Genomic DNA, 15,477 nt, shown 5'->3' with positions numbered 1-15,477 from the left:
ATCTGCAGTGATTTTGGAGCCCCCCAAAATAAAGTCTGTCACTGTTTCCATTGTTTCCCCATTATTTGCCATGAAGTGATGGGACCAGGTGCCATGGTCTTAGTTTTCTGAATGTTGAGTTTTAAGCCAACTTTTTCACTCTCCTCTTTCACTTTCATCAAGAGGCTTTTTAGTTCTTTTTCACTTTCTGACATAAGGGTGTTGTCATCTGTGTATCTGAGGTTATTGATATTTCTCCCAGCAATCTTGACTCCAGCTTGTGCTTCATCCAGCCCGGTATTTTGCATGATGTATTCTGCATATATGTTAAATAAGCAGGGTGACAATATACAGTCTTGATGTACTCCTTTCCCAATTTGGAACCAGTTTGTTGTTGTTCCATGTCCAGTTCTAACTGTTGCATCTTGACCTGCATATAGATTTCTCAGGAGGCAGGTCAGGTGGTCTGGTATCCCCATCTCTTGAAGAATTTTCCATAGTTTGTTGTGATCCACACATTCAAAGGGTTTGGCATAGTTAATATAACAGAAGTAGATGTTTTTCTGGAACTCTTTTGCTTTTTTGATGATCCTGCAGACGTTGACATTGGCAATTTGATCTCTGGTTCCTCTGCCTTTTCTAAAACCAGCTTGAACATCTGGAATTCATGGTTTACATATTGCTGAAGCCTGGCTTGGAAAATTTTGAGCATTACTTTCCTAGAGTGTGAGATGAGTGCAATCATGCAGTAGTTTGAACATTCTTTGGCATTTCCTTTCTTTGGGATTGGAATGAAAATTGACTTTTCCAGTCCTGTGGCCAGTGCTGAATTTTCCAAATTTGCTGGCATATTGAGTGCAGCACTTTCACAGCATCATCTTTCAGGATTTGAAATAGCTCAACTGGAATTCCATCACCTTCACTAGCTTTGTTCATAATGATGCTTCCTCAGGTCCACTTGACTTCACATTCCAGGATGTCTGGTTCTAGGTGAGTGATCACACCACTGTGGTTATCTGGATCATGAAGATCTTTTTTTGCAGTTCTGTGTATTCTTGCCACCTCTTCATAACTATAATTGACATGTAGTTTATGTCTGTTCAACTCTTGTGTTGGACTGTAATATTTACCTGTATACAGATTTAGGAGTTCCTCTGACTATTGTAACAAAACTGCTTATCTTATGACTGTTTTCTCTTTGGGGACATGTTAGGCTTTCTTGTTATATCCTAATAAAGGTTCCTTGTTGAGGCTGTTTGCTAAGGTCATACTGATGTAGATTTCAAGCAGCATCTCCTCTCAAAGGGACAAGTCCTTTCCTCTGTCAGGTTCCTGGGAGAGTGGAGGGATTGAAGGCCTTAGGACTTAAGCAGGTTAGATGAGCAAGGGTGTCAGTGCAAAGATGACTCAAGTTCCATGTAGAGACTCAGTAGACAATGAAGTAGGGTTCTGTGCCTTCTTACCAGGTTTCCCTGATAGCTCAGTTGGTAAAGAATATGCCTGCAGTGCATATTCTGGTTCAATTCCTGGGTCGGGAAGATCTGCTGGAGAAGGGATGGGCTACCCAATCCAGTATTCTTGGGCTTCCCTTGTGGGTCAGCTGGTAAAGAATCTGCCTGCAATGTGGGAGACCTGGTTCAAACCCTGGGTTGGAAAGATCCTCTGGAGAAGGAGAAGGCTAACCCACTCCAGTATTCTGGCCTGGAGAATTCTGTGGACTGTATAGTCCATGGGTTCGCAAAGAGTCAGACGTGACTGAGCAAATTTCACTTTCATATTTTTCCCTGCCTTCTTAGATCTTGTGCCCAGTTTGATCCTTTGAAGACTGGCAGGTACCTTGTTGATAGGGTCATATCTGGCTCAGCAGGTCTCAGAATTGTAATAAGCTATAAAAAATGTCCTCCAGTGGAACCATGATTGCCCAGGTTAGGAGGCAGAATGGTCCAAGGTCATGAACTAGCTCTGTGTATCTGTGTGTGTGTGTGTGTGTGTGTATGTGTGTGTGCTCAGGGTCACTCAGTTGTGTCCGAGTCTTTGCCACCCCATGGACTGTAGCCCACCAGGCTCCTCTGTACATGCAATTTTCCAGGTAGGAATACTGGAGTGGGTTGCCATACCCTCCTCTAGGGGGATCTTCCTGATCCACGGATCAAGCCTGAGTCTCCTACATTTTAGGCAGATTCTTTACTGTCTGATCCCCCAGGGAAGCCCCCAGGGTGCTATCAGTATCCACCAAATCTGATGGAACAGTGACAGGAACAAAGGAGAGAAAAAATACTGAAGACTGTGGCCAAGAATTTCAAGTGAGGGAGGAGCAGGGAAGGATGCCAGGTAATGGTGAGTTCACCGGATGGGGCCCTGAGGCTCTGTACTGGGAGCATGCACTGGGCAACCCTTTTCACCAGCCACCATGCACACTGCAGAGGCTGGCAGCTGCTTAAAGGGGTTTCTCTCTGAAGCATCCTTTCAGAATACTATTCAGAAACCTTTTTCATTCTTCACAGTCCTTCCAATCTGCCACCCTCAGATTTTATCTCTCAAATGATTCATCATTAATTTCACAGAGAAAATAGAAACCATCTAATAGAACTTTCTCAAATTCTGACCTCACATCTACCAAATGACGTGCGTCTACAACTGTGTCCTCCTTTTCTGCCTTTTTGATGGAAGAGATTTCATGCCTCATATCTACAAATAATTCCTTCACTTGGTTACTGTCTTAAATACCTCCCTACTTATAAAGGAATTCACTCGTTTATTTAACAGATACCTACCAAGCATCTACTTTGTAACAGATGCTTTGTTCCATTTTTTGAGTAACTCTTTTCTCTTCTGTATATTCAGCTTCTCTCACTCCATTTGCTTCTTCCCAGTAGTATTTAACTGTGCTCAATAGTCTCAGTCAAAAATCAACTTAACTGAACCAAATTGAAAATCATCTCCTGTCTCCCTACCCCCTTCTTCAGCTCCTAGCCTTTTTTCTTTTCTGCACAGCCAAGCAACCTCTAAAATTTTGTCTATACTTAGTATTTTAATGTCTGCATCTCTCATTCATTCTCCTGCTCTTACTAAAAGTACATTTTCTGTAGTCACCAATAACATGGCATTTATTAAATATGGAGGGGAACCATTCAGTCTTCACCTTATTTGATCTGTATGTACCTTTTAAAAATGTGGAGGCGAAACGCGAGCGAGAACCGTGTGCTGCGTAGTTGTTTCCGAAGGGCAGCAAAGGAAAAGGGTTAGCCATGTCGTCTTTGGTCAGAAGGATAATCAGCACCGCGAAAGCCCCTGCGGCCATTGGTCCCTACAGTCAGGCTGTGTTAGTCGACAGGACCATTTACATTTCAGGACAGCTAGGCATGGACCCTGCAAGTGGACAGCTTGTGCCAGGAGGGGTGGTAGAAGAGGCTAAACAGGCTCTGACAAACATAGGTGAAATTCTGAAAGCAGCAGGCTGTGACTTCACGAATGTGGTAAAAGCAACGGTTTTGCTGGCTGACATAAATGACTTCAGTGCTGTCAATGATGTCTACAAACAATATTTCCAGAGTAGTTTTCCAGCAAGAGCTGCTTACCAGGTTGCTGCTTTGCCCAAAGGAGGCCGTGTTGAGATCGAAGCAATAGCTGTGCGAGGACCTCTCACGACAGCATCACTCTAAGTGGGCCAAGTGTTATTTAGTCTGGAAATTTAATAGTATTTTTAAACTAATGGCTTAATCCTTGTTGGAAAGTATTAAGGTTGAAATATCTGAAAATATTATGGAAATACCATATAATAAGGGAAATGATATGAATTGAAGATTAATGATGAATCTAGTTACTAATATTACAGATTATACTTCTGTAACACTTGTATTGCTGGATGTGGGAAAACAGACATGCCTTACTGAGTTAACTCAGAAGAATAAAAGTTGAAGGAAATAACATGTAGGAAAGATGAGCTTCTGTGCCTGAAAAGTAAGAAAAAGAACACCTAATTCAACTAAATCCTATTAATTTAATGATGGGAAGTATTTCATTATGTCAGATATGTGATTTTTGCTTGAATAAAACTCAAGCATTTAAATTTGAATGGCAGAGATAAAGGAGAAGAAACTGGACCAAATTTTATATAGATAATATTTTTCTAGTGGAAATAAAATAGCATGCAGATTTTCCTTGGTGTGATTCCATTCACTGATTTTTTTTAACAGTTTAATGTATGCATTAAATTACATTACCTAAATAAAAAAAAAATAAAAATGTGGACCACTTTTTTTTTTTCCTGGGTTTCCATGGGAAACCACTTTCTTCCTATGTCTCTGGTTCATCCTTCTCAGCCTTTTTGCATGCTACATTTTGTCTGTATTTCCCTTAAATGTTGATGTTCTTCAGGGTTTCCTACACATCTTTCCTTCTCATTGTCAGCCCTCTCTGTTTGATGTCATCAGCTCTTCAGACTGAAATTATCATCCAGATCATGTAAGAAAAATGCTTTGATATGTGTTTAGACATGAAGTTGTTGGGATCACAAAGCCTGTTTTGTGTAAATAGGTCTATAAGGAGAAAGCCAAAATAAATGTTTTAATGAATCCCAATTAGCAATCTATTTCATGCCAATTAAATACCAGTGAAGTGACAGAGCAGTTATTAGGTTTATTGTTAGTATCTTAAGGTTTATTGTTAGTATCTTAGGCGTCACAATGCTGGGTATGTATTACAAAGTTGGTGTGTAGAGTCAGTTCTTACAACAAATATTCTAACAGATACAATTTCATGTAATACTGATGTAATTGATAAAGGTATGAAATATGAAAAAGAAACTGCAGTATCTATTGTTTTGAGTTAATGTTACATTCTGAAGAAGAAGATGACGATCGTAATCCTTTTGTAATTAAAAATAGCATATCACAAAATGGTTCTTTTTGTCCTGAGCAAACTGCCCAGTGATTCATATTTATGATACAGAACCTGCATATATAAATTGGACATGGCCTTCTCCCCACTTGGCTAGTGCTACATCCTCTAACATTTTTGATATTTGAATTATAACCGCTTGCCTTCTGCCTTGGAAAATTGTCCTCTGTGAGGATTGTATCACTTGCGCCCCTTTGGCTTGTCCAGGGGCATGTATACCAGAGGACAGCAAGATCAGGGCATTTCTTCTCTGCTCGCTCCCTTCTCTATGCTGTATCTTTGTCAGTAGCTGCTCTCCCCACCCCCAGTAAGTCCCCTACATGTGAACCTTCAAGTTGTGAAATTTCAAAGCCTCTAACATGCATTAACATGTCCAATGCCATGCCAAAGGTGAGTGACATTGCAGCTCGCCCTCCATCTCCTGTTGCTGATGGTCTCAGCTCTGCCGTCTCCCAGTCAGTCAGTAACTCTTGTCGGGTTCACTCAGTGCCCGTCCCTGTATACCAGCTGTTGCACTGTTATTGTTGTTTAGTTGCTAAGTCTTGTCTGACTCTCTTATGATCCTATGGACTATAGCCCACCAGGCTCCTCTGTCCCTGGGATTTCACAGACAAGAATACAGGAGTGGGTTGCCAACTGTACTTCTCAAGGTACTGTATTGTAAGATTAAAAAATTTTTTTAAAAATTTTTTAATGCATTATTTGTGTGAAAAATATTATAAACCCATTACAGTACAATACTATATAGCTGATAGTGTTAGTTGGGTACCTAGGCTAACTGTGCTTGACTTATGAACAAATTGGACTTACGAGCCTGCCCTTGGAGTGGAACTCATTTGTGTGTAGATTTACTGTATAGGTTCTGCTGGGCAGTGCTCCCTTCAAGTTCCATTAACACCATTTGCTACTCTTGATTTTTCAGTCATAGGTGCGATATGGGTTCCCCACTGCTGTAAGTCTCTCAGGGCCTCAGTATTCCCTGTTCTCAGTTTTGCCCACACCTTGTTACTCCTTTCACTAAAATCTTATTTGAATCCGTCAATTTTTTTCTTTCTAGGACCTGACTGATAGGACAGTGTTGTAAAAGTAGCCCAGTGCTCCGTGTCCTCAAAAGCACTTGTGTCAGCGATTTTCTGCTTCTGTTAAAGATTCTCACTGAATAACATTCGTGATGTGGGGGTTCCAAGATTTAGCCTATATTTTAACCACAGCTGAAAGCATGGATTTGTGATTTGTTACTTCATACGGGCTGATGAGTCTCAAATTTATATCTCTAGCCCAGATCTGTCTCCTAAATTTCAGAACGAGATGTTCAACTCCTCTGATTTCTCTGTTCTGATAACCCACAGATGTTTAAAATTCCAAATGCCCAATTGCAGTTCATCTCCCCATATGCCCCTTAAGCAACTTTCTCAGCCTGTTCCTGTATGCATAAAGTTAGGAACCCAGAAACTTCTTTATGATCTGAATAGTCATGGTTCCTGTTAGCCCAAGCTTGCAGTACTTTTGCTAGTACAGTTCCCTTAAGAATATTGGGAGTTTCCTATACACCAGGTGAAAATCCACTCCATGCTCTAGAAGCCAAAGCCACACTTGTTTTCAAGACAGTCTTCTGTATTTTAGACTAATTTACTTTGGGATCAGGCTTTTGTGGACCTACATCTTTAAGCTTTTGAGAAGCCATTTTATTCAGCCCAAGAAAGCACCAATTTAGATTGCTTAGAAGTCTTATAAAAGTGTCTTATAACTGATTTTATCCTTAGGTCATGTTTTAATTTGAAAATCTTTTATTTGCTCGAGAAACTGAAAATAAGAGTTTATACTCTTGACTAATTCTAGCTCCCCCTACAATCTATTTAAATTCTGCTTACAAAGTGGTCAGTTGTTTCCTGAGCCTATCTATGTCTTTCTTGAAGCTCCTTCTACTTCTGCTAGTATGAACACTCTGTTTTCCTCTTTGAAACCTCTGCTCAAATCCAGAAGTCCACCACGTTATTGGGTGGACTATCTTTCAAGTTACTGCAAGTGATACTTTTAGCTTTATATAACATAGGTCACTGGTTTTTAAGCTTCTATAGCAGTTTCTTGCTTTTTATCCCCCTAGTCTCCTGAAATTGTTTTCTTGCTATTATACCTGCCTCCATTAACAGTTTCCTTCCCATCTGCCTCATGGCCTTAGAATCAATGTCACATGTTTTAGAGTTTTCTTATGGCATGATCTCAACTCTGTATACTGTATAATGTTGTAGTTGCTTTTCCTTTGCCTGCCTTCCTCATGTGAAGATGGCAACTATGTTTCCAGTGCCTGGACCATAGTAAGTTTTCCATAAATATTACTTAATAAGTAAATAAAGTATTCTTAATTGTTAAAGACCTTTTAAAGGCATCTTTGCTGCTGCTGCTGCTGCTAAGTCGCTTCAGTCGTGTCCGACTCTGTGCGACCCCATAGACGGCAGCCCACCAGGCTCCCCCGTCCCTGGGATTCTCCAGGCAGGAACACTGGAGTGGGTTGCCATTTCCTTCCCCAAAGCATGAGAGTGAAAAGTGAAAGTGAAGTCGCTCAGTCGTGTCCGACTCTTAGCGACCCCGTGGACTGCAGCCTACCGGGCTCCTCCATCCATGGGATTTTCCAGGCAAGCGTACTGGAGTGGGGTGACAAATCTCAATTACCCAATTCTTCAGTTGCTAAATCGGGTCTGACTCTTTGCGACCCCACGGACTGCAGCATGCTAGGCTTCCCTGTCCTTCATATCAGTTCAGCTAGTTTCTTTCTTTTTTTTTTTTTTAAGATTTATTTAATTGTCTAATTTATTTTTGGCTGTGCTGGATCTTTGTTGCTGTGCGAGGACTTCCTCTAGTTGCAGTGAGTGGGGGCTACTCTTCCTTGCGGTGGGCGGGCTTCTCTAGTTGTGGGGCATGGGCTCTGGACTGAGGGTTCAGTAGCTGTGGGGCACGGATTTAGTAGCTCCACAGCATGTGGGGTCTTCCTGAACCAGGGGTCCAACCCACGTCCCCTGCATGGGCAGGCAGAATCCTAACCTCTAGACCATCAGGGAAGCCCTCTTGTTCAGTGAGCGTCTTCTTAACTGTTTTCTCTAGTATAGTATCTGTTTGAGTACAACCCGTACAAATATGAGTAATGGCCCTTGTTTGAACCAAAATTCTCCTACTTACAAAGCATGACCCTAAAAAAAAAAAAAAATCAATGTTTGTATGACTGAGTTTTCTTATTTGTAAAGTAAGGTTGATAATAATTATCTCATATGATTTTTGTGAGGAACCTGGGGTGCAGAATTGAATATTCAACAGGTGATGGCTATTATTATTACTTCATTTTTAGATCCAAGCATAATAAACTTGTAACAATGGCTGTTTCCAGAAAGAAATAGGTATCTGGGGAAGGGAGTGGAAGGGAGACTTACATTTTGGTGTATTTCTCTTTTTATACTTTTCAAACTCTGTACCCTCTATATACATTACCAACTCAAAATAAAGATTGATTTTAAAACTATTACATGTATATTTGTTCATTTTAATCTCTATATTAGTGGCTTGATTGATGCATTTTAAAATCAGCAAGGAAAATGTGGAATAATTTCCCATGATAGATTTAAAATAGATTTATTTTTAAGCTTTTTAGGGACCATTAGAAATACTAAAGGGGTTCCCTGCTGGCTCAGATGGTAAAGCGTCTGCCTGCCATGCGGGAGAGCTGGGTTCGATCCCTGGTTGGGAAGATCCCCTGGAGAAGGATATGGCAACCCACTCCAGTACGCTTGCCTGGAAAATTCCATGGACAGAGGAGCCTCGTAGGCTACAGTCCATGGGGTCGCAAAGAGTCAGACACGACTGAGCAACTTCACTTTCACTTTCACTTTCAGAAATACTAATTAAACAGGAAGCATTTTTACAGGGGACAATTTTATTGCAGCATCAATACTGCAGCATCAATAACATCCATGTAAATCCATGTAATTCTGAAGAGCGTAAATGTGAAATTTCACTCAATAATTAAACAGTACATAGTGCAGGAAGTGATTAATCTCTCCATACTAGAATTGTCATTCAAATAGTATTTTGTAACTTGACTTCATATGTTTGGCTGGTGTGGAGCTGTCTGGTCTGAAAATGTGCATTAAAACAAATGCACATTTGTTTTTTTAACAAAAAAACATTTGTTCATTTTAACCCTATGTTTCTTTCTTTTCATCCCTCAAATGGTTTTTATGATAACAGAGTTTTTCAGACCACTTGAGGCACTTTGGAGTTATGCAATAAGACAAAAAATGGGTATTGTAAAATTATCCCAGCCTTATGGTAGAAGAAAAAACTGTTTCCTCTGCAGAAATTTTTAACTTCTGAAACTGATTCTGTTCTTTGGCATTCAAGAGAGCTCTAAACATGTTCCTTCACCAGACTTTATTAGTCACCTTCTGTGTGCCGAGCACTGTGCATTTGATTAGCAATCTTTTGCTATGCATTGTGTTCATTTTCTACAACATTATTCTCATTACTCACTTATTTGATACCTCAATTATCTAATTAAAAATGTTGCTTTTATAATTCTTGCCATTCATTTATCTATCAAGAGCATTAAGAAGTAGCACTGGTATTTAGGGTGTAGGCTGAAGTAAATGAATAATTATCTCAATTTTTGTGAAGACATCTTAAATTATATTAAAAGACAAGGTGCAGTTAATTTCTTTGACTATTCCATGAGCATTTGGAAAAAAACCCAACTGTATTCTTTTTGTTATGTTCCAAAAAGATAATGATAAACTGGGAGAAATATAGAAAATGTATGTTGAACAAAATTTTATGCTTCCTAATATGGGGAGATTCTATGATTTGGGCCTAATTTTAAAAATAGGCAAAAAAGATGATCACCAAATCTTCTAAAAGAACATAGATGCTCAATAGATATGTAAACATTCTTCCTTGCTATTCCTTTCTATTATTTTCCCATTCCTTATATTCCTGATTTCTAGGCTTAACTTTATTCCTTCTTTACTTATTATTTCCTTGGGTTTTTCCAGAACATTTTTCTTGTGTTTTTTTTTTTTAAGTTGAATTCTTAGTTCATTTATTTTCATTTTTTATTTTGATAAGTATACTTTAATCAATACATTTATGTGTATTCTATAAGTTTTGACAATTTTTTTAAACTTAATTCTATACATTTAAAAATTTCTTTTTAATCAGGATTATTTAATGCCATGTTTCTTACTTTCCAGATATATGGATTTGTAAACCTATGTTCTCAATTTCTAATTAACTTGAATACTAATCAGAAAACATATTGTATATAATAGCAATCCTTTGGAATTTATGGGCTTCCTGGGTGATGTGGTTCACAGTCATTTTTTAGCTATTTTCACAGGTGTTCTATTAAAAAAATTTGTATTATCTATTCATTTATTCATTACATATATTTAAACTGTAAATCATATTATTAAAATTTAGAAGTTTGATTATATTTAGTTTAATTTTATACTATTGGAGAATGATTTGTTAAAATCATTATTTTTTTTCCTGTCATTATTTTTGATGCTGTTTTTTTGTATCTGACAGCAATTTAGGGTGTAAATGTTTAAGTATAGTATCATCTTAATCCTTATACTGGCAAATATTTCTTCATGACCCCCTTCATTACATTATATTCTATTTAATCTGACACTGAAACCACAACCCTGATTTTCTTTTCATTCATGTATGCCTAATATATTTTCTTCTATTTATTTTCAATTGTTTGAATATCCTTTTGTTTTAAAAGTGATTCTGTAGACAACATATTTCTGGATCTTTAAGTCTTTATCTTTTGATCTATCAGAGTAACTAACTTACATTTACTATAGTTACTGTATGGAGTTACTGTAGCCAAACTATTTTAAGTTTCCTAATTACCACATTTTAATTTTGTTTCCTTTCTCATCTTTTCCTCTTTTTATTCCCTTTCCTTTCCTACTAGATAGATCAATATTCTACTGACTTGAAAACCATACTTTTTATATCTAGTTTTCTAGTAACTGTCCTTTATTTATTTCCTCTCTCTTCATCTCTATCTCCCAAATTTGGGAAAACTTTTTTTTTTTTTTTTTCCGGTATGAAGAGCAGCAGAAACTGACTCTGAGAGCACATAGTATTCAAAATCTTTTGCCTTTGCCAGGTTCTTAGCTTTCTCTTTTCTTATCTGTAGTCTGCTGTGTCATCGTTTGCCTGAATAAGCAATACTTAGGTTGCCTGGGTTGGGAAAGGTCACAGGGAACAATAGGGGAAAGTCCTGATAGTATCTGAAATTGTTATTCAGTCATAAACACTTGTACTCTGCTTACTATTTCCAGTCAGAATGCTGCCACAATTTTGGAGGGGAATTCTGTTATTTTCTAGTATTTTTAATTAGCTGATGGATATAGTTAGTACATTTACCTGAAATTAGCTAATTAAATCATTTTGGCATATTGCCTCCGTGATATTAGAAATCCCCTCTTCAACTTTAGATTCTTAAATTCTCATCTGCCATTTATTCATTTATTCACTCAATATTTCAGTTCAGTTCAGGTCAGTTGCTCAGTTGTGTCCAGCTCTTTGTGACCACATGAACTGCAGCACATCAGGCCTCCCTGTCCATCCATCACCAACTCCTGGAGTTTACCCAAACTCATGTCCATTGAGTTGGTGATGCCATGCAAACTCATCCTCTGTTGTCCCCTTCTCCTCCAGCCCTCAATCTTTCCCAGCATCAGGGTCTTTTCAAATGAGTCAGTTCTTCTCATCAGGTGGCCAGAGTATCAGAGTTTCAGGTTCAACATCAGTCCTTCCCATGAACACCCAGGACTGATCTTCTTTAGGACAGACTGGTTGGATCTCCTTGCAGTTCAAGGGACTCTCAAGAGTCTTCTCCAACACCACAGTTCAAAAGCATCAATTCTTCTGTGCTCAGCTTTCTTTATAGTCCAATTCTCACATCCATATATGACTACTGGAAAAACCATAGTCTTGACTAGATGGACCTTTGTTGGCAAAGTAATGTCTCTGCTTTTTAATATGTTGTCTAGGTTGGTCATAACTTTCCTTCCAATGAGTAAGTGTCTCTTAATTTCATGGCTACAATCACCATCTGCAGTGATTTTGGAGCCCAAAAAAACAAAGTCAGCCAGTTTCCACTGCTTCCCCATCTACTTCCCATGAAGTGATGGGACCAGATGCCATGATCTTAGTTTTCTGAATGTTGAGCTTTAAGCCAACTTTTTCACTCTCCTCTTTCACTTTCATCAAGAGGCTCTTTGGTTCTTCTTCACTTTCTGCCATAAGGGTGGTGTCATCTGCATATCTGAGGTTATTGCTATTTCTCCTGGTAAACTTGATTCCAGCTTGTGCTTCTTCCAGCCCAGAGTTTCTCATGATATACTCTGCATATAAGTTAAATAAGCAGGATGACAATATATAGCCTTGACGTACTCCTTTTCCTATTTGGAACCAGTCTGTTCCTTTTCCAGTTCTAACTGTTGCTTCCTGACCTGAACACAGGTTTCTCAAGAGGCAGGTCAGGTGGCCTGGTATTCCCATCTCTTTCAGAATTTTCCACAGTTTATTGTGATCCACACAGTCAAAGGCTTTGGCATAGTCAATACAGCAGAAATGTATGTTTTTCTGGAACTCTTTTGCTTTTTCAGGGATCCAGCAGATGTTGGCAATTTGATCTCTGGTTCCTCTGGTTTTCTAAAACCAGTTTGAACATCCGCACGTTCACGGTTCACGTATTGCTGAAGCTTGGCTTGGAGAATTTTGAGCATTACTTTACTAGCGTGTGAGATGACTGCAAATGTGAGGTAGTTTGAACACTCTTTGGCATTGCCTTTCTTTGGGATTGGAATGAATTTATTAAGACCCTAATAAGTGTCATCTACTGCAGTTTCAGCTGAAATAAAATACAACACAAAACCAATAATCCTTTCTCTCAAGATGCTCTCTTCATGGGGGTGGGGGACACAGACAAATCACCCAGTAATTATAAATGTAATAAGAGCTACAGTAGTAAACACAGTAAAAACAAACAAAAAAAAAAAAAAAGAAAGAAAAAGAAAAGAGGGCCACTAACTCTGACTGGGGAAGTAAGAAATAACTTCACAGAAGACATGACTCTTGACTTGGGTCATGAACAATAGACGAGTATTTCCGTTGTGAAAGATGACAGAAATTCAAGTTGTCGGCTGCAGGAAGCAAGGGCAATCAGGGAGAAAAAGAAGCTTATGAAGCCCCATGAAGAACTGAGCATGTAATACATTGGGAATTGAAGGATTATTTGGCTGAGGGAATGGGGGGACCATGGGCAGCAATTATAAGACTGGAAAGATTTGAGCTTTAGGAAATATGTATCTTCAGTTAGAGATTTTTAAGCAGGGAAGAAAAAATAGATGTCTGGGGAGGACACAGAATGCAAGAGAGAGACAGAGAGAAAAAAAGAGCACACTAGTGCTTGGAAGAAAGGAAACAAGCTCAGAGGTTGCAATGAATCTTTCCAATCTTTTATGCTAGCTTGGGCTCTTGTAATTCTCATGTAGTACAATTTTTAAACTAGGATTTGACTGAATGTTACAACTTCTAATCAATGCTGAAAACATTATAATATTGGGATATTAAAGGAGCACTTTAAAAAAATATATAAAGTACATTTTCAGATGGGGCTATTTAGTAGATACTTCTTCAGATTGTCAGATGTGCTTCTCATGAACATATGCTTTGGCCTTTTTGAGGGGTAGCAGTGGAAGAGGAAGGGTTGGGGTGTCAGAGGATGATTTATTACCTCACCATTTAGTAAACATCATATACCTGCAGATTTTTGGTATAATAGCCACCAAACATTTTAAATTGTATCTTCCTCCTCTTGTCCTTTTCTAAATTCCAGTGGTCAAATTATAACTGAACACTTTTTAATGTGCATACAATTTTCTAAGTTTCTGCAGGTGATACAATGATAGTAAGAAAGTAATAGTTTACCATGTGGTTCATTCATGCAATAAACCAAATGTATAAATGATAATGTGTGTGTGTCTTACATCGCTTCACTTGTGCCCAACTCTGTGCGACCCCATGGACTGTAGCCTGCCAGGCTCCTCTGTCCATGGGGATTCTCCAGGCAAAAACACTGGAGTGGGAAGCCATGCCCTCTTCCAGGGGGTCTTCCTGACCCAGGGATGGAACTGGAGTCTCTTATGGCAGATGGGTTGTTTACCACTAGCGCCACCTGGGAGCCCATAAACGGTAATAAAGCAAGTTATATAAGATAAGATATCTTATATATCATAGTATAATAACCTTACTGAATAGGATAGAATAGATTACAACAAGGTAACAAACAACTCCTCAATCCCAGTGGCTTAACAAAGCGAAAAAAGTTTATTTTCCCACTCATAGGAAGTGTGCTGTGTTCCTGGGAGGTTCTCCAGGACAGCTGTCCTCCATGTGCTGATGCTATGATCACAAGGAACCTCCATGGTGGACATTTCTGCCATGATCACTGAAGGGGAAGAGTCGGGCTGGACAGCAAGAGTGAGCTGGGACCTGGACTACTGGCCATAAATGCTTCTACTCAAGATGTGATCCAAGCCACTTCTGATCACATTTTCCTGCCAAAACAAGTCTTATGATTTTGCCTATCTTCCTATTGTCAGGATACAGAGAAGATCAGATATTGGTAAACAGTAATAATGCTCATTAATGCCTGATAAGATAAACATCACACAAAAAAGTCACAAAGAAACGGCTGAGGGCATGCCAGAGAAGGAAGCAATCACGCTTAGGATGTTATGTAATAAAAGACAGTTCTTCTATGTTTCTGTCAATAAGTAGATGTTGTTTATTGCATCGTGTTCTTTCACCAGTAGGAAATGGCCTGCCAGGGCTCCAAATTCAATCCTAGCTCCCAAGCTTGTTGATTTGATAGAACCCACAAGACTTCTGTGCTTTCCCCAGATCTCTGTTCTTTTCTTTCTCTTTTATAGATCTCAAATATGTGGCCTAGGAAATGGATCTGTATAAGAGTTTCTGATAAGGTTCTAGAACGTTTTAATCACATTCTAAGAACTTTTCTCTGCTTCTTGAGACATGGTTCTACTTTGCACAAAGGCGTGGTGGTGTGAGTAAACCAGCTGAGTAAATCTAACCCATTAATAATGTCTTTATCTTGGAGCTTAAATTTTATTTATGAGAGCTATCAGGGTGCACCCAGAAATTCAGCATAGGAATAATAATTGATCATTGTGATCCTACATAAAGGATAAAAATAGTTCCAGAACTTTACAGAAAGTGAGAATACCATTAAACTGAAAAAAATAATGAGAGAGAGAAACCTAGATTTTCATTTTTCCTGTAAGTTCTTTGGAGAAAATTGAGAACTTTCAGTGTTTTTCCCACTTCTTTTCTTTTTACCTCTTAATTATAATTCAGTGAGTGAAAAGAACAAAAGTCCAATTTTCTTTAAAAAAAGAACCTTCATATATATGGAATTTAGAAAGATGGTAACGATAATCCTCTATGCAAGACAGCAAAAGAGACACAGATGTATAGAACAGTCTTTTGGACTCTGTGGGAGAGGGCGAG

At 38.7% G+C, this 15,477-nt stretch overlaps 2 protein-coding genes across 2 annotated transcripts in view; one reads left to right on the top strand and one right to left on the bottom strand.

Moving 5' to 3' along the window:
• UCHL3 (ubiquitin C-terminal hydrolase L3) overlaps positions 1 to 15,477 on the bottom strand; it is a 112,414-nt gene that overhangs the window by 91,673 nt on the left and 5,264 nt on the right. The gene's annotated exons all lie outside the window — the stretch shown is intronic.
• On the top strand, positions 1,332 to 4,139 carry LOC138446636 (2-iminobutanoate/2-iminopropanoate deaminase). Its single transcript, XM_069601773.1, has one exon. The coding sequence runs from the start codon at positions 3,228 to 3,230 to the stop codon at positions 3,639 to 3,641; it is 414 nt and encodes a 137-aa protein (XP_069457874.1). The 5' UTR covers positions 1,332 to 3,227; the 3' UTR covers positions 3,642 to 4,139.

This window comes from Ovis canadensis, chromosome 10, assembly GCF_042477335.2.
Source record: "Ovis canadensis isolate MfBH-ARS-UI-01 breed Bighorn chromosome 10, ARS-UI_OviCan_v2, whole genome shotgun sequence".
Classification (NCBI taxonomy): Eukaryota; Metazoa; Chordata; class Mammalia; order Artiodactyla; family Bovidae; genus Ovis; species Ovis canadensis.
This window is presented reverse-complemented; position numbering and strand designations above follow the sequence as displayed.

Coding starts and splice junctions, on each gene's coding strand:
- LOC138446636 (XM_069601773.1), top strand. CDS start 3,228: ATGTCGTCTTTGGTCAGAAGGATAATCAGCACCGCGAAAGCCCCTGCG.